General features: G+C 45.6%; 1 protein-coding gene across 1 annotated transcript in view; it reads right to left on the bottom strand.

Moving 5' to 3' along the window:
- The window catches only part of ABCA12 (ATP binding cassette subfamily A member 12), a 101,741-nt gene that overhangs the window by 65,500 nt on the left and 12,133 nt on the right, over nt 1–24,108 (bottom strand). Inside the window, exons 3-8 of the mRNA XM_056861241.1 lie at nt 14,280–14,427; nt 12,491–12,579; nt 11,217–11,320; nt 10,944–11,129; nt 8,599–8,777; nt 833–4,942 (exon numbers count right to left, since the gene is read on the bottom strand). Of these exons, the coding sequence (XP_056717219.1) occupies nt 833–4,942; nt 8,599–8,777; nt 10,944–11,129; nt 11,217–11,320; nt 12,491–12,579; nt 14,280–14,427 (4,816 nt within the window). The remainder of the gene's footprint in view (nt 1–832; nt 4,943–8,598; nt 8,778–10,943; nt 11,130–11,216; nt 11,321–12,490; nt 12,580–14,279; nt 14,428–24,108) is intronic.

Consider the following 24,108-nt stretch of genomic DNA (forward strand, 5'->3'; position numbering starts at 1 on the left):
TCTTGAGAGTCTATAATAGTTATAACTTTTCTGGTAGAAAAGGAATACGGCTGTTTCAGTTCTTTCCCCAGTTCCTTCTCAAACCCTTAAAATGCAAGTTGGTCTCTCCTCTCCAATATTTTCACATAGCTCCCATGGGTAGCATTCATTTCATATTATCTGCCAGCAAGTGGCTAGTATACTTCCATATACTCCTAGGTTCCCTCCTCAGGTTCCCTCCTCAGATAATATGAAATGAATGCTACCCATGGGAGCTATGTGAAAATATTGGAGAGGATAGACCAACTTGCAGTTTAAGGGTTTGAGAAGGAACTGAGGAAAGAACTGAAACAGCCGTATTCCTTTTCTACCAGACACCTGTGAAAGAAAAGAAAAATTATGAAAAAGAATTTTATGTAAAATACAGATGATACATACCTGTTGTACTTGAAGAAAAAATACATACCTTTTTGGATATAGGAATATTGCATGTGTTGGTTGTATACCATATTGGATATTGAAAAATTGTACATTGTTGTGTGTAATTTGTATTTTTGTATTTCTGTAACCTAGTATAGTGATTAGATTTGTTGTGGTATAATATAGAATTTATTTGAATAAGAGCTTGTTTCTGTGTCAATTTGGTTGTAACTTCCAGGTGGTGGCTGGAGATCTCCCAGTATTACAAATGATCTCCGGGCAAAAGAGATCAGTCCGCTTGGAGAAAATGGCTGTTTTGGATGGTAGACTCTATGGCATTATACCCCACTGAAGTCCCTCCCCTCCCCAAACCAAGTGCTAATATGCGAAGTTCTACAATGCATTACGACAATTATTAAAAACGTTGACTTACTGTGCTATCAGCTTGTTTGGAGATGATGTTTTCCCCAACTCATTCTGGAGTAAGGTTTTTTGGAGAAGCATTTCAGTGATCATGACAAAAGGGTATGTAATGTGCTCAAATACATATTCCATATTTGGTCTGTTTGAATGAAAATTTGGATCATGGTCTGTTTGCAGCTTCTTCAACAAAGATGAAAACATCACGTTTTTGAGACTATAAATGCTGGCCTCCAATATAGCAGGATTCAACACGCTGTGGGTGAGATCCCTGTCCATCCATTTCATACCATGTTTTGCATACTCCATTTCAGTGAGGTTCCATTTGGAGACCAAGTTCCAGATTTGTGAAAAACGGTTTGCTCCAGAAAGGCTAGAGACATCATCGGCCATCTGCAGAGATTCGTTCATGTCAGCAGACTGGTGGACATTATCCTCCAAGAACTTAAAGAACAAGGACAATGTATTCCCATCCACTAGCCTATCAGTAAAATTTTGTGAATGAAAGTCTGTTCCATTTGCAAGGAAAGAAGAAACAATGTTTAAAGGATAATAATTGACTACATCATTCATTCCATCAAGGACCGGGATTAAGCATGCTGAATTATTTTGGGGCGCTGCTTTCACGATGGCTGCTAAAGACTTATAAGTTTGTTGTATCCAAGGATTTTTAGAATTAAAAAGGATGTCCATTTTTGAAAGCAAGCCTGAAGAAAACTGTAGTGATCTAATGACACATAACAATGTGCTAGAAATATCACGGCTTTTGTAAAGATTTGCTGACTCTGGACTCAGCTTTAAATTTCTTATTGAGAAGTTGAACGCTTCAGTCAATGTTTGATTAGGCTTTGTTCTGTTTTCAGAATTCCTGGAAGTGAAAAGGGCTTCACAATGGCTTTGTTTGAAGGACTCGTGAAGTGTGGCATTTTTAAGCAGCATCTGAAGTATTATGTGGATGACATCCTTGGCGGTGCAGCTCTTTAGCTTTCCACTGTGGTTCCTCATATCTAAGAAAGGGCTCAGAGATAAATGCAAGATGTCCACTACTTTTGCTTCCGAAGAATCCCTGGGCCCCAACAAAGACTGGTTGAACTCTCTTTGAAACAGAAAGTGCGAAAAGTCATACAGGGCGGCAATTCTTTCTTTATCAGTTGCTTCTTCCAGTTTGCTGTCAGACAGCATTATGGTCCCTCTCTTCCATGTGTCATATATTGTCTGGAGGGTTTTATTACTTTCATTCATCAGTGTTTCTAATTGGCTGATGTTGAATCGGTGTTCAAAGTTTTCCTGAAAGAACAGATTCCCGAGGACAGTGGTTAATGCTTCTGAGATGTTCTTATTTTGGAGGTTTGATACATGGGATAAAAGACTAGTAAACAGCTCTAGACGGGAATGAAGATCAGAAGCATTATGCTGTGTAAATAAGTGATTGTGCAGAATTTTCAAAAAATGTCTGTCTGCATCTGGAACTGAACTATTCAGTTTCATGGATTTCAGTTTACGTTCAAGGTCACTCAGCTCATCCCACCACAGTTTATTTATCATGCTTTGGATTCTCTGCATTATTTCTGAGAGATGAACAACGAACGGGTAGTTTTTATTCATGTCGACATTTGCTGTAAAGTTGTAGACATGCTGAAGTGATAAAATTTGCTCCAGAATGTTTTTTGTGGCATTAGATTTAAGCATAAAATTTGAAAGCAGCAATGAGGCTTTCTGGGTTGAGTGGAGGTCATGTCTTGTGTCCGTGGGAGACAGAGAAATTGTATCAGACATCACCTTTTTGACTGTTTCCCATATCACTGCTAAATTAAAGCTGGTCTCATTTAAAAACAACTTATTCCAAATCATCCTAGTTAAATTTAATGCCTTTTTGGTGTCTTCCCACTGAGGGTTAAGGTAGAAAAGCCTTTGAGCAAGGACAAGAGCATTTGGAGACCAAGTATTAAAATGTCTTTCTAAGTAAGTTCTGTAATCTGTCTCGGAGGTTATGTTGGACAATTTTAATGAATTAAGCATATCTTCAAAATAGGAAGCATTCACTCCCCTGTTCAGGATTTCAAAGATTCGATGAGTATCAGCTGAATTTGGAGGTAATCCTGTGCCGACAAGCATTAGAGCTTTTCTAATACTTTCCAGGAGGGGCACATCTGTCACTTTTTGTGTGGTGTTCAATATATTTGCAGCCTTACTCAAGACAGCTGATAAATTCTTCCATTGTGGGTGGCTGACAGCTTTTCCCCAGTTTTCTAACATCTTTGACATACTAGTATTCTTGTCAGATTCATTGAGCAGTGACATAAAAAACGCAAGCGCTTGCTCCCGGATGGACGGACTGACAGATAAATGTTGTGAATAAGTTTCTGTATCATTCATCACAAAAGGAATCAAGAACTGAAATGCCAAAGATTTGTTTACAACCGCCATATTGCCAAATGATGGCATTTGGCAGGACTGATTACTCTGGAAGAGTTTGCTTGAGACGGTTGTTAGACTTTTATGCATCTTTTGTATCCATGGATGCTTGTAGTCATTAAACGTATCCAATTTGGAAAGAAACTCTGATGATAACTCTAGTGATTTGACAAAGCACTGAAATTCATCTGAAAAATATTTGCTTTTCTGGAGGGCAGCAAGAGTTGGTAGTGATTTTAAGTTTTGTAGCACAAGCTGAAACACGTCAGTAAATGTTTGATTGTTGATCCCTGTCCTGTTTTCTGTGTTCATGGAAGTAAAAAGGAAGCGGCAGTCGCTTTCTGCCAGGGCCTCATTTAGTGTGGTGTCTCTAAACAAGACTTCAACGGTAATACGATGGAGGTCTTTGACGGTGCAGTTCAGCAGCCTTTCATTATCCTGAATATCTTCCCCTACAAAAGGGCTCAAGGTTAAATACCAGAGTTCTAACACTTCTCCCTCCGCTGATGCATTATGCCTTCCTGGAGTCCTGTACACATCCTGCAGATTTAACAAGCGTGAAAAACTGAAGAGGTTGTCCATTTTTTTAATACTGGATGCTTCCAACAATCTTGGATCAGAAAGTATATCGACTCCTTCTTTGAATATTTCAAACAATCTTTGGATAGTTTCATTATCACCATCAGCATTCACTAGTGGATTCATAGTGATCAATTCACTAGTGTACTTTTCCTCCAGGTCTTCTAACACATGTAGGGTTTTCACGATGGTGTCTAAAACCACTGAGATATTTCCCTCATCTACGCCTTCTACGCCGTAGTCTTCTAGTAAACGGTTCGCCAGTGCAGTCAGTTGCTCCAGTCCTTCATTAAAAAGGGCAGAACCATCGCGATGAATGTACAGACTCTTGTGGAGTATATCTAGAAACTGCCCATAAGCAACGATGTCTGTATTGTTCCATTTGGCAGCTCTTAATTTTTCACCAATATGCCAATAGGTATTTAATTCATTCCACTGATAGGCATCGATGGAATTTTGGATTTTCTGCATCATGTCTGTTAATGAGGAGATCAATAGGTAACCGTGACTCGCATTAACATTTGCTACAATATCAAAGATTTTCTGCAGAGCAAGGATCTTCTCAGGAAAGTTTTCAATAGTTGTAGGCTTAAGTACAGAATTTGCAAACAGTGAGGGCACCTCTTGAACTGCAGTTAAGTATCTCTTAACTTTCTCAGGCATGTAAAGAAATTTGTGAGAAGTTATCATTTTCATGGTTTGCCATAATTTTGTGGCCTTAAAATTAGTCTTGTTTGAAAATACTAGGTCCCAAATATTTCTGGTTAAGTTGTAGATATTTTGGATTTCTTTCAAGTGAGTCATCATTTGGAATAAGGATGACCTGTTGAAGCCAGTCTGAAGCAGCAGCGATGTAAAATTGTAGCCTTCATAGAAGTCTTCATTACTTAATAGGTCCCTTAACGCATTGTGTTTTTCTCCCCTCGATTGCCATGAAAGGATTTCAATCAATCTCAGCATAGTCTTATTATCAAATAGATCAAACGACTTTAGGTTTTTCAGTTCAGTAGTGCTGTCACCTTCTTGTAAATCTTTGAAAAGATGCAGAGACTTTTTAATAGCTTCTAAATCCTTTGACATATTCTCCATTTTGAAATCAGCACCAGCAAACTCTGGAGATATTATTTTGCTAAAAGGAAAGAGATGCAAACATCACAGTTTAGTACAAATGACAAATAGAAGGGCTATTTAGAGTACAAAGTGCACATTGTACCGTGGACTTACTCAGCCACTGCATTTATCTTTTGTCTGGGGAATTAGCAATGTACGGATGCCCCAGTGGAATTCTGCTATGAATTCTGCTATCCTCTCCAAGACAGATGGAGTTCTGCAGAATATCCACAGCTTTCAGCTTTCGGCTTTTTTTTTAGTACTGACTTATTAGCAGTCACTTCCATTACAAATCCAGATGTTCTCCCTCAGCATTTGTGCTTGAACCCACTTTTTTCATAGATCTTGTAATCTTAGGGTTGTATAAATAGTAGTTCTTACACATATTTAATTCACATTATCACAAGGCTGGTTTTATAGACTTATGTTTGGCTAAATAATCCAGAATATCCTAGAAAATTACCCAGAGAACCTCTTGAAAGTGACCCAGTTGTAGCTAAGTGGCCCCCCTTCCCAATTTCAAAGTATAATTCTACAAAATAGGATATATTTGGGGGTTCTGCTAAAAAAAAAAACCTTTGCTGTACCTTACCTTAAAACATCTTTCATTTGAGCCAACAAGGTATGGTTGCCTTTCCAGTGAAGAGAGTACTCACAATGATCAGTAATTTCTGAATTGTTCTCATCTACAACAGAAAAATATACAAGATAAACTTTAATCTATATGATTGCATTTAAACTTTAATTGGGATGATAGGTGAACATACACACACACACACACCGGGACTCGAACCACCATAATGTGGCATCCCTCGGCCCCAGAGCAGAGAGGGGGCTCAGTGGGATACGACAGTTGATTGTGTCAGAGGCCTCTGAGAGATCCAGCAGAACTTGCAGGGTCACATCCCCCCCCCCCAGTTCTAGTTCTTGGCTGAGGTAATCAGCCAAGGCAACTGAAGCAGTCTGTGTTCCAGACCCCAGACCCTAAAGCCAGATTGAAAAGGGTCCAGAAAAGAGCCTCTTCCAAGAGCCCCTGGAGCTGAGAAGCAACCACCCACTCAAGCACCTGGCCCAGGACTGGCAGGAATCCTTCCACTTGAAACAGAGTACATACCAAAATTAAAAGAATAGGGTTAGAGTTATAGGAGCAACTGTACCACATCTAGGGAAAATTTTTTATATCTGACAGCAGGAAACATCTTCTCAGATATTGTACAGAATAAGAAATAGATGATTATTTAGGCAAATCTGTAACTTGATATTTGGGGGTACATCTGGAAGTACAATAATAGTTTTGCATTATTTGTTAATTTCTGAGGATCTGTTTTAAATTAGTGACCAGATGGTCTATTGTGTACCAAAAGTACCTCGTGAAGAGTTGGTCACTTACATGTAATGTTTATCACTGGACATGTCCAAAAAAATAAAATAATTATTTCCATATTTGGTGGACATATTGGAATGTATCCAACAGTGCAGTTCCTCCAGTGGAACAGTATTTCTGTTTGTGGAAGAGGGAGAGATAATTTCCTCTGAAATGCCCCCCCCCCATTCACACACACACACATGGCAGACTGTTCCTGAGTGTCCAATGACTGGTGGGGGGGGGGGGACATGAACACATGAAGCTGCCTTATACTGAACCAGACCCTGGGTCCATCAAAGTCAGTATTGTCTACTCAGATCAGCAGCGGCTCTCCGGAGTCTCAGGCAGGGGTCTTTCACATCGCCTACTGCCTGGTCCCTTTAACTGGAGATGTCGGGGATGGAACCTGGGACCTTCTGCATGCCAAGCAGATGCTCTACCACTGAGCCACAGCCCCTCCCCACAGGGTGGGGAAAGCTCTGCTCCATGAAGGGTGCCGGTGGTTGGATACACCACTGTGGAACTAAAATGAATTGGATGGACAATGTCCTATTTCGCACTATTATAAATTGAAACAAGAATCTTTGCATTAAGCTTCAGTCTGGATCAGGGAAGCTTTTATACAACCTGACATGCTTTTCCCCCTCAGCATTTATATACAGAAACCTAGCAGAGGTAGACACTGAATAGGATTACCTTGCTCTGTACAGTTGAAGGAATGCAGCATTCCAGTAATTATGCCCTGAAGAGCTTGCAGTCCACCGTCACTCACATCTGATAGAAAATCTTCTTCTGTATCTATGAAAGTCCTAGAAAACGGGGAAAGTGGAAGTCAAATGTGCAAAAAAACCCAACCCCAGATGAGACATAGTAAGCTTACTGCCTAAGGAGAAATGCCATTTAATGATATTTTATTTATTCAGTTACTTAAAATATTTATACCCCACATTTCCTTGTGGTTCAAGGTAGCTTACAATCCTAAATTAAAACTACCGCACACTCTTCAAAGAGTCTGCCGTCTTCCATTTGGCAGCAATGAGGTGCTTTTTCAAAGCAATGCTAAAGACAGCGTGCCCAGTCTCTTGGAGGAAATCTAGAAACTGGAGAGCAGAGCGGTAGGGCAAACAGACTCCCAAGAGGCATAGTCAACAGCCTGGTTCTCCTCAGCTCCTGGCCCCCTTCCCACCCCTTTCAGCTGCAAAGCAGGTTTCTCTTGATGGATCCAGACAGAAGGCCAGAGCGGCAGGCAGCCAGACTCCCTCCTCTACACCAGCGCCATTCTCATGCAAGAAGCCTCCGACCTCCGTCATCCTTCTCCTCCTCATCACCATAACAATAAATCAGAACTGGCTTCTTGTGGGTTCTTAGAATCATAGAATCATAGAGTTGGAAGAACCCACCAGGGTCATTTAGTCCAACCCCCTGCACAATGCAGCAAATTCACAACTACCTCCCCCCACACCCCCAGTGACCCCTACCCCATGCCCAGAAGATGGCCAAGATGCCCTCCCTCTCTGTCAGCATTGCTGACAATTCACAGTGGGTAGCCGTGTTAGTCTGTTTGCAGTAGTCAAAAAGGGCAAGAGTCCAGTAGCACCTTAAAGACTAACAAAAATATTTTCTTGTAGGGTATGAGCTTTCGTGAGCCACAGTATCTGAAGAAGTGAGCTGTGGCTCACGAAAGCTCATACCCTGCAAGAAAATATTTTTGTTAGTCTTTAAGGTGCTACTGAACTCTTGTCCTTTTTGAGCATTGCTGACAGATGACCATCTAGCCTCTGCTTAAAAACCTCCAGGGAAGGAGAGCTCACCACCCCCCGAGGAATTCTGTTCCACTGAGGAACCGATCTAACAGTTAGAAAATTCTTCCTAATGTCTAGACGGAAACTCTTTTGATTTAATTTCAACCCGCTGGTCCTGGTCCGACCTTCTGGGGCAACAGAAAACAACTCGGCACCCTCTTGTGGGTTCTTCATAATACAAGGCTGGATCAAAATTGTATGCAAACTTTTCGTTGCAAAGACTGAATTGAGCAAAGTGTACACAGACTTATCAGGACACCTGGGCCTCCAGCCAGAGTTTATTGGCAGTTTGCTCCCTACGCCTCGAAGCAACCACTGCTACCAACTTGGCCTTTGGTGTACCAAAGCCATGCTCAGGGACCAGCCCTCCCAAGAAGCAAAGCCTCCTCCTGAGCCATCAGAGCATCATGCTTCACATCTCCATTCCCTCTGGCTAAAGATGCACCCTGTCCCTGTCCGTGCAAGGGCAGGCAACGACCGCCCAGCCTTCCGCAGCATCCCTTTTACCTGCTTGTGTTCTGAAGGGCAGCCACCATCCCCTTCACTCGGATGACCCCTCGAGTGATATCCGGGGCCAGCAGCAGGAGGCGCCACACGGACGTTTCGTTCTGCAGTTGGGAGAGGAGCGACAGGAAAGAGACCGTTTCCCTGACAAAGGTGACCTGGTACTGAGGATCGTCCTGCAACTGAACAGAGAAGAGAAAGGTGTTCTTTTAAAAAAATTAACAAATCTGGCAATTTATCCTTAACCAGCAGCCCAACAAATCAGATTTGCTGACTTTAGTCAGGTTGGGAGGCTACCGGTACTTGAAGGTGGGAGGAAGAGGAAGAGGAAGAAGAAGAAGAAGAAGAGTTTGTTTTTATATGCTGACTTTCTCTACCAGTTAAGGGAGACTCAAACCGGCTTGCAATCGCCTTCCCTTCCCCTCCCCACAGCAGACACCCTGTGAGGTAGGTGGGGCTGAGAGAGTTCAGAGAGAACTGTAACTAGCCCAAGGTCACCCAGCTGGCTTCATGAGGAGGAGTGGGGAAAACCAACCAATTTCACCAGATCAGCCTCCGCCTCTCATGTGGAGGAGTGGGGAATCAAACCCGATTCTTCAGATCAGAGTCCACTGCTCCAAACCACCGCTATTAACCACTACACCACGTTGTCAAGTGCCCATGCATCCTGCTGAGCATCTGTGCCACATGAAACATGACATCTGTGCATCGAATCAACACACATGATATCCTAAGTACCAGCACATTCATGGAAAGGGCTGCTTCCACCTCCTGCCATTCAGTTTGCGTGGAATTGGGATTTGTCACAAAAGACAGTTTCAGGAGGGCAGCCAAGTTGGTGGGCAGTAAGAGAGCCAGATTCAAATCCAAAAGCACCTCAAAGACCAGAAGACTCACCATCTCTATCCTCCTCATGCCTGGGAAGGTATATCTGAAAACATATAATCTGAGGGAAACTTTCCTCCATGCAGGAGCCGGGGGTTTCCGTGCACCAGACGTACTCCGTGCGTTGTTCCTTCCTCAGGTACAGGTTTGCAATCCCTCACTGATTCCCTCTTGCCTTTCTCCCCTCTAGTCAAGGCCTTTTTCCCTTTGAGAGGTTGCCATTCTTCCCTGACACGCTCACATCCCAAGGGACCGTAGCTCAGTGGGGGAGTGCGCAGTCTGCACATGCAAGGACCCATGCTCATCTCTGCCTTTTCTAGTTACAAGGGGCGCCAGTAGAAGGGTTCGGCAGGACCGCTTCTCCCAAAGATCCTGGGCAGCTGCTGGTGCCTCCTTGAGCGGACCGTGGCGGGCAGGAGGGAACAACAGTCTGGCTCAGCATAAGGCCACTCTGCGTTCCTCAGGGACGCTGGACGGAGCTCTTCCTCAGATGCCCCCTGAATCCTTCTGCCCTCTCTTCAGGAGCGGGGGCTCCCAGGGCCCGATTACATATAATGGTGGCAGGCCTGCCCTTCCCCCCTCAGGCAGAAAAGCAGGGAGGGGGCCCTGATTCTTAGAGTAACAGCAGCACAAAGATGAGTGGAGTGGGGCTAGGGCTGCCAACCTCCAGGGGGTGGCTGGAGATCTCCCACTATTACAACTGATCTCCAGCCAAGAGAGATCAGTTCACCTGGAGAAAATGGCTGCTTTGGAAGTTGCACTCTATGGCATTGTACCCCACTGAAGACTCTCCCCTACCCAAATCCCACCTTTCTCAGGCTCCACCCCCAAAACCTCCAGGGATTTCCCAACCTGGATCTGGCAACCCTAAGCAGGACCCTCCTCACACCTGCTGTTCCCTCCCTATAGTTTTTTCCCTAAAAACAGGCAGTTCCCAGAAAAGCTCATCTTGGGCCCCCGGAAGGAGAGATTGTAGGGAGAGGAGCCATGGCTGTGGCGGGAGGGAGGTTACACTCCCTTTGCTGTTACCATCAGGCCTTTCTTCCCCACCCCCCATCCCCAGTCTGGTTTTAACAAGGTGGATCCAGCCCACCTTTTCCCCAATCTCTGCCCCCCTGGACTGCTCCCATTCATTGCCATCAGCAGAAGGAAGGCTGCCTGGGCACGGGGGGGCGACCGGGGGGGGGGAATGCTTCAGAGGGTTCCGATTGGGGTCGTGTTGCCAACCTCCAAGAAATCTGCTCCCCTGGAGAAAATGGCTCCTTTGGAAGGTGGACTCTATGATATGATATGATATGATCATGCTGAGGTCCCTCCCCTCCACAAGCCCTGCCCTTCTTGGGCTCCACCTGCAAAATCTCCAGGTATTTCCCAAACTGGAGCTGGCAACCCTAGACTGAGGTCCTAGTTCAGAAATGTTTGTCTCCACTAAGGAAAAAAGAACATCAGAGCTTGATACTCACCTTAGAAATCTGACTTCTGAATTCTCGGAAAAAGGACTCCACAAGAGACAACTCAGTGAAGCAAAACGTCTGGTAGACATTTGCTCCCATGGCTTCCCAGAGGGGGTTCTGAGAAGAGGCAGACGCTGACAAGACGTCACAGATACCAGCTTTAAGATTAGCCACGGTTGATGTTTGCACGGGCATCTGTGAAACAGAGCTCAGGGTTAGATGTGGTGGGGACGGCCTCCCCTTGTTAGAAGTTGCCTAATTAAGGTATCTCTTGAAAATTACCTCTCCCGGGCTGAGAATCTTTCCGAGCCAGGGGGTTCTGCCGTGGCTGGATGATGGAATGTTTTCCATGGCGCTTTTCAGACTGGCTATTGAATCAATCAGCTCTGCAACGAAAAGAAAATGTAATTATTTTAAACGCTTGGTTTTGTTGCATTATGCTGAAATATACGACAACATGACTGTTCTTGGGTGAACTCCACAAAATTTCCTTTTAATGAGCTGTTAGACTGTTGGACTAGGAGTCCCAGGTTCGAATCCCCACTCTGCCATGAAAACTAGTTGGGCCGGACACACACACCCGCTCCAATGGGAGTGGAAGGGACTGGGAAAGATTTATGGGGGGGCGTTCTATTTTTCGCCCTTGGCCGCGAGAGCCCAACGGGGCCTCCGGGCTCAGAGGCAGAACCCCTCTGATGGTCAGGGGCCGAGGAGCATTCAGCCAAGGAAGGCTGCTGCCTGTGGGCTTTCGTGGGGCACAACTGGCCACGGCTGGAGACAGGGTGCGTGAGGGACTACGGGGACCACTGCTCTGATCCAGCAGGGCTACTCCAGAGAGCCAGTGTGGTGTAGAGGTTAAGATCTGGAAGACCTGGGTTTAAATCCCCACTTGTGCCATGGACGCTTTCTGGGTGACCTGGGGCTCTCAGCCTAACATCTCACAGGGTTGTTGTGAGGATAAAATGAAGGAGAGGAAAACAAAATTAGCTGCTCTGGGCCCCCATTGGCTCTTCCCCTGAGGATACCTCGCTTGCTGGGGTCTGAGTCACAACAGGTATATACTTTTTTAAAAAATATATGTAAATCCCAGAGATTAAAAGCATTGCTTCTGTCCCCTTGCAGTTTGGGGGTGGGGTGGATGGGGGAAATGAGCTCTTTGCTCCTTTCCCTTTTGTAATGCAGAAATTTAAAACGTTGCTTGTGTCCCCACCAACTTCGAGGGGATGGAAGTGAAACAAACGCTTTCACCTCTCCCTTTTACAATTTCACGAAGTAGCTATTTTGCTGAAGGGGTTGGGGAGATCAGAACCCGGCTCCCACCTGACCCACAATCAGTTGTGAGTCAGCTTCCAACCAACAGGCAGGCAGCTGCAAACCTGTTCAGCAGCTGTTTGAGTTGCTTGATGCAGTCTGAACGGATGCAGTCTCACAGTCTGATTGTTAATTGTCAAACAGGGTAAATTTGATTGCCAAACAGATTTGCTGAGAAATTTGCAGCATCCCTACAGAAAAGTGAGAAAGCTTTTACTAAACGCAAACAGACTCAAACCACCTACCCAAAGAAACATTTCTGCTTTTGGTAGCATCAGCCCTCTGGGATGGCAGATTGCTGCCCCTCTCCGGATTAGCCGCTCTTCTCCGCTTTCTGATTAAAAAAAAAAAAAGAGTGAAAATAATCCTATATCTTCATTACCTCCCACTGAAGATTTTTACATTAAACCACATCCAGACGGAGTTCATATCATGATATGGATCCTTTAAAGTTTATTTCTGCATGAAGTTTTCATCTAGGCCAATTCTTGCACACAAGTTGAACTTATTTCCATAAAGGCCCTTTTAAAATAAATTTCCTCAGAAGAAAAGCAAAACAAGGTATTTATGGCACGGCTGTGCAAAGCTGAAACAATTTTATCAGAAAATTGTTATCCTCACAACAAACCTGTGAGGTAGGCTAGGCTGAGAGTGTGTGACTGGCTCAAGGTCATTTTCCATGCCACGAGTGGGGATTCGAACTTGGATTTCCCAGATCCTGGTCTGACACTTTGACTGTTACACCACATTTAAATGAAAGAATAATAAAGTTATGAGATTTAGCGACAAACTGCTTTTGATGCTGGATTTCCCTGACTAGAAGTCCAAATGTGTAATTTGGCCCTTAAAAGTCAGGCCTATGCAGACAGTTGGACGAGGGATGGATATTCCACGCAGATACACAAACATCAATGTACGGAGGCAGATTGTGCATAGAAAATCCACGCAGTGCCCAATTCATACATTATGGTGATCAGATGCAACCGTCATGGGGAACTATGAATCACAGAATCATAGAGTTGGAAGGGGCCATAGAGGCCATCTAGTCCAACCCCCTGCTCAATGAAGGATCAGCCTAGAGCATCCCTGACAAATGTTTGCCCAGCCTCTGCTTAAAGACTGCCAGTGAGGGGGAGCTCACCACCTCCCTAGGAAGCCGACTCCACTGTTAAAACAATTCTTACTGTAAAAAAATTTTTCCTAATATCCAGCTGGTATCTTTCCACCCATAATTTAAAGCCATTATTGCGAGTCCCATGATCCTCTGCTGCATGTGCTGGGGGGCTCCCCATTGACGTGAATGTAACATCTGCACAGGCCTGGAGTGGGGAGCTCATGCGGATCCCTCTTAGCTTGAAAATGGCCCTCCCGGGCAGTTTTAAACTTGGGTAAGGAAAAGGACTGGGGCATGCTTGCCTTTCCCCCTACTGTTCTTAAAGGTGACTGGAAGGGGACATTTTTGAGTGGGGAAACAGCATTGGGCGGGGGAGAGGTAAATCCTTCTTTGCATGGATCAAGCCTCCCACACCATGGCTGCTTTTAGAGTTACAAATTGATGTTCAGTTTATAGAATTCCAGGGTCACATATAGGTTAGCCCTTCATTCTTAGTTTGTGGGTATGTGAGTGAGGGCACAAATGTGATTGAGAAAGAATTTGCTTATTTTCACGGAGATCCAAGACCACCAACCCCTCGCTGGCTCTGTGACCAGCTGTTCCAGTGAACAGTCATTTGTGATGTCTAGGAATCTCATTTCTGCAGCATGACTTGAGCACGTTTACCCAGTCAATGTGAGGGTAGTTGAAGTCTCCCAGTATCACAACATTATCTGCTTTAGTCACCTCTCTTATTCCCTTCCCCATCTCAAGATCAACCTCAAGGGTTTGATCACAGGGTGTCTGTTGTGGGGTGGGGGAGGGAAGGTAATTGTAAGCCGGTTTGAGTCTCCCTTAAATGGTACACCTCCACTTTTAAGTAACCCTTAGGGCTCAGTATTTCTATCTGTCTCACTTCTGTTGGGGAGTTTGTCCCTTACCGGCGTATGGGTGAAAGACCATTCAGCTTTGGCAGGAGGTCTTCTGGTGTATATGGTGAGGCTTTGCACACAGCATCTGAATTACAGAGCACAGTTTGGAGAAATGGGAAGAAACCAGCACTAGGAAGATTCCGGGGGGCAAGGTAACCTGAAAAACAGGAGCACAAAAGCACAAATTGGTCATACACAGCTTTGAGCATTTGGATGAGCACAAAATTGCTTTATGTATCTTATTTTTGTTAAAGGTCTATGACAAAGTGAAATAGAACAGAACCACAAACGTGTGAGAAACAAGTATCTCAGCAAAAAAAGAAGAAAATGGCTCATAAACCCAGAATAGAATCATAAAGTTGGAAGGGACCACCAGGCTCATCTAGTCCAACCCCCTGCACAACGCAGGAAATTCACAACTACCCCCCCCACACACCCCGGGACCCCTACTCCATGCCCAGAAGATGGCCAAGATGTATGCTGTCTCTTACAAAAGAATGATGAGTGTTGCCAACAAATGACATATGAATGCCTCCAAATCTCTCACTGATGCACAAACCTGGAACATACAGATCTAGGATCAGATGAGCATGCCTATTATATTAGGGGCTTTGGAACACAGGCAGGATGGTGCTGCTGCACTTGTCTTGTTAGTGGCTTCCTAGAGGCACCTGGTTGGCCACTGTGTGAACAGACTCAATGGGCCTTGGTCTGATGCAGCAGGGCTTTTCTGACGTTCTTATGTTCAAAAAGGCTACTCAGTGTTTTGTTTACTTATGAAAGGTTTAATCAATACACTTATGGACAGACAGTGGCCATGGAAACAGATCATAAGCCCCTTATAACTTTATTTAGCAAATCAATGAGTATATTACAAATCCAAATTATGAAGATCGAGCTACAAAAATATGATCTGGCTGTGACTTACATACCAGGCAGAGTTTCTCCCCCCCCCCCGCCACTTGTACTGATGGAGTCATTGAAAAATGAAATGAAATGTGGACATGTCTATCATTTCATTTCTCCAGGCTAATAAAAACTGCAACATACTAAAGAACAACTGATAAAGATACAGTGATGCGGACTCTGATCCAAGTTGTGACTGGTTAATGGTCACAAACCAAAGATGCTGACTTTTGGGGGGGAATTGGTGATCTGAGAAGGAGCATTTGTGAAGTGGTTTTTTTTGGGGGGAGTTTCCTCACTGGGAGCATCTGAAGAACGCTGGGTGCGAAGGCGCATTTATCCCCCTCTCACCTCTCCGTGGGGAGACCAATTTGATGGGTGAACCTTTGCAGACCCATCTGCCAGGGACCTGCAGGCTCTGAGCCCATCAAGAAACGTGGGGTAAGAACAGGCAAAAAGCCTCTAAGACCAACCTTCCCCTTTTCCTCTTTTTTATCTATTATTTTTCTCATTCCTTTATTATATGGACTTTATGTGGACTTTCTTTTAATAACCTGATAACACAACTGTGATGAAATTATTCCTTATTTTAGGGAAATGGTGGTACAGCTGGAATATTTACTGGGAATTACAACGAATCCTTGCCAAGAAGACCCTGCAATTTATAACTGTATTTCAGTAATGGCATCAAGTAATTAAGTGGGGAAGCAAGAAATCTCCCAATCTATTTTGTTGGAGCTACACAGTGGTGTTTTTAAAAATGGGAGGAAAAAACTGAGAAGGTGTTGCTATGTTACTTTGAAAATCAGGCTCCTGGAAGGCGAGATCTATACTCTAGTGATGGTGTGTGCCCCCAAACAGTGCAAGTGAAAAAAATTATATTTTTCCCCCAATCCGTATTAGATTTTTGAAAAGGAGAAATAATGATTTTCAGAGACATGAATGGGATAATGGATCCAAAAAAAGAGAGGTCCAAAAACACAAAGGAGGCAAACTTCCTAAAAATGTGTTTAATTACATGGCAATGTAATCCTTGGAGGATCAGGAATCCTGAATACTAGAGACTATACTTTCTTATCCAATAGACACCAAACATATTCAAGGATTGACATGTGCTGGATATCAAAAACTTTAGTTATCAATCTGGAGAGTGCAAAGATACAACCAAAGACTTTTGCAGATCACAACCTGTTAGTGCCAACTTGGCAACAAAACACAGGTAGAGGAGGAAGAAAACGGTGGCCCAGCTGTGTGGTGTCGGGCACTAGGCCGGGCCCACTTGCATGGCAGAGAACCCTCAAGGACTTGTGGGGTGGCACCTCACTTTCCTCTGTATCCTCCTCCCCACACTGTTTCCTCTTTCCCTCCTCGTGGCAACCCCCATATCCTCTCCCGTTTCCCTGCCTCATTCTCTCCTTCTTGGCCATTCTGAGCTCCAAGGCAGCTGCTGCAGGGTCCCTGGCTGCACCACGGCCAGGCCCAGGCCTGGCACAGCTACTGGGATCCGCCACAGCCACCAACTACCATGGTGAAGGTAGGGAAGAGCATAATCTGTGCTTGCGCAGAGAACGCTGTTTTACTTGGGGGGGATTTAAACCCCCTCCCAGTTTTTTTGTGTTTTTTTTAAGATTTCAGATTTTTTTGCAAACTGCTAGGAGTTCAATCCCAAATCCATTCGGGAACGCCAACCTTCCCAGCGTTTTGCAGTGCCACCCAGTTTACAGAAAAATCTGTTTCATGCGAGCGTGATTCCAATCCACAGATTTAGATATCTGTAGATGGCGACCACTCTTGAGAAATAGATATATAGATTTGTGGACCCAGAAACAGTAGGCCTGCCTCTGTGACATGCAGGCTACAACTACGAAACACATATCTGATGAAGAGAGCTCTGACTCTCAAAAGCTGGCACCCCCAAAACACTTTCTCTAAGGTGCTGCTACCCTCTGAAACACACATGTTCTTCTCGCTAATACACAGCATTCTCTTTATTTATAGATGTTTATACTTCACTTTTCTCCCTCATGGGGACCCAAAATTAACAAAAATATGACAATCTGGGCCTGAACAGACTGAGCCGACTCATCCAAGGCGACAGTCTGCCAGCTGCATGCAAAGAGCCCCGGGCTGCCAAGGACTTTGTAAGCTGCCACCCGAGGTTGCTGCCTCTGGCCAGGCCCAAGAGCTTTAGACAGGAAGGCGCAGGGAACATCAGAGCTACAGCTGGCAGAGATGGCGCCCGACCGTTCGCCCCTTTCTGCCTCCACCAGCTCATCCCATTTCCCTTGTAGCCACTGTGCACAAACCTCTTCTACACTTGTGCGCACAGTGTGCTTCCTTATCCACAGCTGCATTCCTCCACCTCACCCCACACAGTGGATTCTTCAGGGTGCAGCTTAAAAATATGATCAACTTTCCAGTCTTTCCTCTCTGTGTTTTGACTACCTGTAATATTCACAGTTTCTTCATCTCTCTTTATAAAACAATCAGAAGCCTGCAATTTCCTCCCACCACATCCCACACCTCTGGTTCTGCCTGCACAAAATTTCTCATGCGCCCCAGAAGGTCAGGTGTTCCTGCTCAGAACATGAGGGCAGGGCATTGCAAAATGCTGGGAAGATTGGCATTCCCAAATGGTTTCGTGATCTAACTCCTAGCAGGCAGCAAACTGAGGCAAACGTCCAAGGCTCAGACATCTCTCTTTCTCCTTCATTCCCTTTAGTGAAAAGGGTCTGGAAACAAAGCTTCTCACTCTGTATTGGGAGCTCCTTTGGAGGACAACCGTCTACCAAGTATAAGTGTAACAAACAAATAAATAAAAGGAACAGTAAAGCAGCAGAATGTATCACATTCAACTGTCCACATATCTGAGGAAGTGAGCTGAGACTCACGAAAACTCGTATTGCAATAGGGTTGCCAACCTCCAGGTACTAGCTGGAGATCTCCTGCTATTACAACTGATCTCCAACTGATAGAGATCTGTTCACCTGGAGAAAATGGGCGTTTTGGCCATTGGACTCTATAGCATTGAAGTCCCCTCCCCAAACCCCACCCTCCTCAGGCTCCGCCCCAAAAACCTCCTGCCAGTGGCAAAGAGGGACGTGGCCACCCTAAAAATAAATGCTGCTAGTCTTTAAGGTGCCCTCCTGGACTTTTGTTTTATTTTGGTGTAACAGACATTGTAATCAGGCTCATATGGGAATTCCGACATCATGGTCCTTAAACTATGCTGGGGTGTGTGTGTGTGTGCGTGTCCATCCCTGGGCTAGTCTGACTGCTGCAATAAAATGGAACAGAAGTCTGCTTTTTAGTCCACCAGATGCTTTGGTGGACTCCAGGTGACTCTGTCAGAGGCCTTCTGTCCCCCGGGGTCCTTAAAAGCAGACAGGAGGGGAGGGGAGGGGAAAACCCCAGGGCCAAAGGGCCATGAAAGGGAGGAACTCCACGGCTGCATGCAGGCATGGGGATCCTACATTATAATGGGATGTATTCACAAAGAGTTGCAAGCGAGGTCTGTGGCACTTCAGACTTAGGCTTTCAGGGAAAGGGCTCTGTGCATGTGTGTCCCTACCACAGAAGACTAGATGTCAGAGAGAACGTTGCCCCCTCCCTGGCATTCTGACATGGTGGTTTTCTATGTGCAAAATGCAGTCTCACGGGCTGACAGTGGCGCTTGTCTTGTGTCACGTAGCATGTGCATGGTAACCACACAAGACTCAAGGGAGCTTTCAGGACAGCTCCTTGTAGATTCGTTCTGCTCTAAATAAGCAGCTATACATACACGAGCGCAGGCGGCCCGTCACATCTGCCTTATGGCAACCCCAGCAAGGGGCTTCCAAGGCAAGTGAAAAGCAAAGGTGGTTGGCCAATGCTTTCCTCCACAGAGTCTTCCTTGGAGGTCTACCTTCCAAATTCTGGCACTGCTTAGCTTCCAAGATCTGACAAGATCGGGCAGCACCATGCCATTCCCTCCCAAATCAAGAGATCAGCAGGATATAAATCTTGTAATAACAATATTAGAATATAAAATTTAACACAGGGAGTGTAATAAAGGGTAAGAAATAAGATTAGCATGGGGAAATACCGTTGAGGACTGGGACGGTTTTCCATCTGGCTGGCCCTCCCCTTCCTCCCCTCTGTTGTTCCCACGAATGGAAAAACTGTTAATGCTGCTGATGATATTGTTACATGTTATTGTTTTAGGGATGTCTTGTTTGCTGCTTGACACACCCATTGGAAAAAGAGAAGGGAGGAGAGCCAGACGTTCTCCGGCAAGCTCTTCCACAGAGTAGAAGATGGCACAACTGAATTGCTAGCAACAATTTATCGGCTGACTTAAGTTGGTGGGCAGGAAGGTATAGGGAGAGGAGGTCCCTCAATTACTCAAGTCGTAGAATGCAAAGAATTTTAACAGGGAAAATCTGCACCTGGAATTGAGCCTGGAAACACACAAGCAGCAAACGGGGTTGTTTTACAGTGTGTGTGGCACAAAGCTCCCACCAGCTCTCCAGCAGCCTGCTTCCTCACCAACGGCCGTTTCCCAGATAGCTTCAAGGGCAGCCCCCATTTACAGCCAACCACCGTAATCCAAGTGAGAGGGTACAGATGCATACATTAGCATGGCAAGGCCGTCAAAATCCACAAGGCAAAGGAGCTTATGAAACCACATGAAGATGATAAAAAGCATGTCTTGCGACACCACGTGCTATTCTAGTAACACAGCTGGGTCAAGGATTGCTCCTCAGATCTTTACCCTAACAAAGATAACTTTGCCCACTCTCAAGGGGTCTCCTGCAATGACTCTGCCTTCCCAAGCAGCACGAAGCAGTCAAGAGACCTTGGAGGCCATTTAGTCTCTGTGAGAGAGAGAGAGCCAGCGTGGTGTAGTGGTCAAGAGTGGCAGACTCTGATCTGGAGAACTGGGCTCAATTCCCCACTCCTACACATGAAGCCAGCTGGGTGACCTTGGGCCAGTCACAGTTCTCTCCAAACTCTCTCAGCTCCACCTACTTTACAAGGTGTCTGTTGTGGGAAGAGGAAGGGAAGGAGGTTGTAAGCCGCTTTAAGACTCCTTAAAGGTAGAGAAAATTGGGGCATAAAATCCTTCTTTTTCTTCTTCTTCTATTCAAACTTCCTCCTCCTGCAGGGTTGCACAGCCGGGGGCCACCCTGTGTTCAGCCCACCCACCCGCTTAGGTCTCCTTGACAACTCTGCTGTCTGTATCTTCAGAAGGGAGGCAGGTGGCAGCCAGAGGGAAGGGTGCCTGCAGCAGTGGCACACTGCCGGTGGGATGCCCCATTGCCCCTCCCCCTGGAGGCCCGCCTTGCACCTCCCCTGTTCTCTTTCAGGCAAGGCACCAGAACATTCCTTCTGCCCAAACTTGTAATTAAGGGCTTGATCTTCCAACACCATATTTATAGTCTGCCTCTAGTCTGAGAACTGTCTTAAGAGACTGATATTGAAGCTGCTTCAGGTCTTACGCTGTTTGTCTTACTCTGGGGTCATTTATGCAGGGCTGACTTTGCCGATTGCTCACCGCAGAGTTTAATAGCCCAAACCTTAAAATGAGGGTTCATGGTTGCAGATTAAAATGAGAAGGTGCGAGGCTGTGTTTATTCATTCGAAGCCAGCCCGCAGTATTCTGCTCCGGTTAGGGTGGAATACCGTCACTGTAGCCCTCCCCTCCCCATGACTCAGCCCCCAGACTCTGCCCCTTTACCTGCCCGTTGGGCAGCTGCCTAGCGCTCTAATAAGCCCTCATTAAAAAATTAGTTTTTTTCATGTGCGGTGGGCGGGCATAATTTTTGCCCCTCCAAAATTTTCTCACCCCATTAACGAGTTCCTGAGTGTGAGCGAGTGTTTTTTTTTAATTTTGAGTGAAAAAAACAGTGATATTTCACTGTGTTAACCCCATCACTTGGGAAGCCGCATATTCATCTATATAGCTAGTGCGATTTAGTTCATGTTCAAGTTTGGAGTTAAACCAGTCCTGTCATGGGGAGGGAGGGTTCCAATTTTCGGCTGAGATGCTGGGAGGCGGATGGAATGAAAGAGGACTCTTTTCTTTTCCACAATCAGGGCCCAGATAGCTGTTTCCTAATTTTAAAGAATTTATTTTTAAAGCATTTTAATGAAAACAATTTCAACTTTTCTTATCTTTAAAATATTGTCTGGACTGAAGTAATTACTTGGTTTGTGGCAACGCTCCATTAATAAAAGAAAACATTATTTGATGACTCAGAGAAGCACAATGTAGCTTCAAGCAAAGGGGCCACCATTTGACAACGTGGAAGCAGAGAGCTCAAGGCGATCCTGAAGGCGCTTCCAGCGCTCAAACCCGCAAGGGCTGGCTGGCTTATTTGTCTATAGTCTGCCTTTCTCACAGGGAATCAAGGCAAATTACACATAGTGAGTCAGTACAATCAACAAAATGGGACATTCAATGACCAATGTATTAGGGTATTAGAAATCTGGATCCAAAATCTGGATCCACCAGAAAGAACTGACGCATAGCATAAGTATTAACATGACGCATTAAACAGTGCAAAAATTATGTAATAGAATCCTACTGATAGTAAGCTATACACAGCAGTATTGACCACAGTCCCTATTCATTTATCCATGTAAGTTTGTGAACTATTTTACATAGTTCAACCCTATTAGGCCCTCTTGAATAGTTCAGTTTTGCATAGTTTGGGGAAAGCCAGGAGAGTGAGAACCTTCCTGACCTCCTAGGGCAGGCCATTCCATAAGGGGAATTCTCTGCTCTCTGTAGTGTTTAAGAGCGGTGGTTTGGAGCAGTGGACTCTGACCTGGAAAACCGGTTTTGATTTCCCCACTCCTCCACATGAGCGGCGGAGGCTAATCTGGTGAACTGGATTTGTTTCCCCACTCCTCCACATGAAGCCATCTGGGGGACCTTGGTCTGGTCACACTCTCTCAGCCTCACCTACCTCACAGGGTGTCTGTCGTGGGGAAGGGAAGGTGACTGTAAGCTGATTTGAGTCTCCTTTAAGTGGTAGAGAAAGTTGGCATATAAAAACCAACACTACTACTACTTCTTCACAACCTACCCTGTGAGGTAGGTTAGGCTGACAGTGTGCAACAGGGCCAAGATGACCCAGCAAGCTTCTATGCCCCCCCCCAATGTAGCCAAGAACGTCTATTCACCTTCACTACAGGCTCCGTGCACTTTGAATATGTCCATTTCTCTTTCATTATCTGAACTTGGTCCAATTAAAAGGCTTCACTGCCCCCCCCCCCCTTGTTAGTCTCTTGCAGACCCCTGAGAAGACTGGCCAAGAGAAGGATCCGGTGCAATAAGTTTCATGGTGCTACCAAGCACGGCTACTTGCCTACATAGGTCTTCAGAAAGCGCATGATACAGCTTGCTCTACACAAGCACTATTTTTAAAAAATGCTGAGGAAACTATTAACGTTCCAAGCAAACAGGTTCCACCAACTTGTCCATGGATACAGTGAATTCGGAGTGACCCTGAGGCCTTCCCTGATCCACATGCAAGCAGGTGTCTCCTGAGAAAAGCAGCTGTGGAAGGTTGGGGGGGGGGCTTTTGCGCTTCCCAAATCACTGTATGTGAAGCTCTCCAAAAACTGGTTCTGAAACATGCTGATCATAGGTAGGTTGGGGAGAGGTAACAACCGGCACAGCGATGCTCTGGGCAGGGGAGAGGAAACCACCAGCCAGGTGCCGTGAGTGCTAATGTGCACTAAGCATCTTTCTGTTCACCATCCTTTAAGTACAAAGGCTGGCACAAAGCCTAAGGTTGCCAGGTTCCTCTTTGCCACTGGTGGGAGATATCTGGGGCAGAGCTTGAGGAGGGGCAGGGTTTAGGGAGGGGAGGGACTTCAATGCGATAGAGTCCAATGGCCAAAGCAGCCATTTTCTCCAGGTAATCTGATCTCTATAGGCTGGAGATCAGTTGTAATAGCAGGAGATCTCCAGCTAATACCTGGAGGTTGGCAACTCTAACAAAGCCACATAGGGACACTACAGCTGGCAGAGGGAAATGCTTGGCACTAGGCATGCTGCTGCTGAAGAGGCCTGGCAAACACGGGCTATCCTCACGGGGGGGGTGGGGGAGAGATGTTTTTGGCTGGCTCCAAAAGCAGCCATTCTGCAATACCTGGCATACCAGGTCTAACTCAAAGATCTCAAGACAGCAAGGTTTCCAGTTCCCCAGAACCCTCCACCAGTCCAGAACACAAAACAGAGGAGGAGGAAGAAGAAGAGCTGGTTTTTATAATGCCGACTTTCTCTACCACTTAAGGGAGAATCAAACCGGCTTACAATCGCCTTCTCTTCTCCTCCCCACAACAGACTCCCTGTGAGGTAGGTGAGGCTGAGAGAGTGTAACTGGCCCAAGGTCACCCGGCTGGCTTCATGTGGAGGAGTGGGGAAACAGATCCAGTTCACCAGATTAGCCTCCGCCACTCATGTGGAAGAGTGGGGAAACAAACCTGGTTCTCCAGATCAGACCCCACTGCTCCAAACCACTGCTCTTAACCACTACACCACGCTGGAGGCTGGGGAGGAGAGAGAGAAGATGTTTCAGGGCATGCTAGGTAGAAGCAGCTGGAAGTGAGGCACAGGGAGGGATGAAGTGGTGCGGCCTGCAAAGCATTGGTTCAAGATGGGGATAGAGGAAGGGTGGGGGAGGTGGCAACTCCCCAAGACAGAGCCGGTCCCGGTCATGGTTGAGCCACGTAGGCAATAGAGGGAGGAAATTCATAGGCTTTGATTCATAGGATGTTGTTCAGCAGTAGATAGAGGAGGAGGAGGAGGGAGAACTTGCAGCCAGAAGATTGAAAAGCCCTTTCCCTTTCCTCAAGACACCAGCCCAAATTTTCATTTTTTTGCCTCTGAGACCATGAGGACCAGAAACATGGTCCTTTAAAGATAAAAACCAGGATT

This window comes from Euleptes europaea, chromosome 15 (assembly GCF_029931775.1).
Source record: "Euleptes europaea isolate rEulEur1 chromosome 15, rEulEur1.hap1, whole genome shotgun sequence".
NCBI lineage: Eukaryota > Metazoa > Chordata > Lepidosauria > Squamata > Sphaerodactylidae > Euleptes > Euleptes europaea.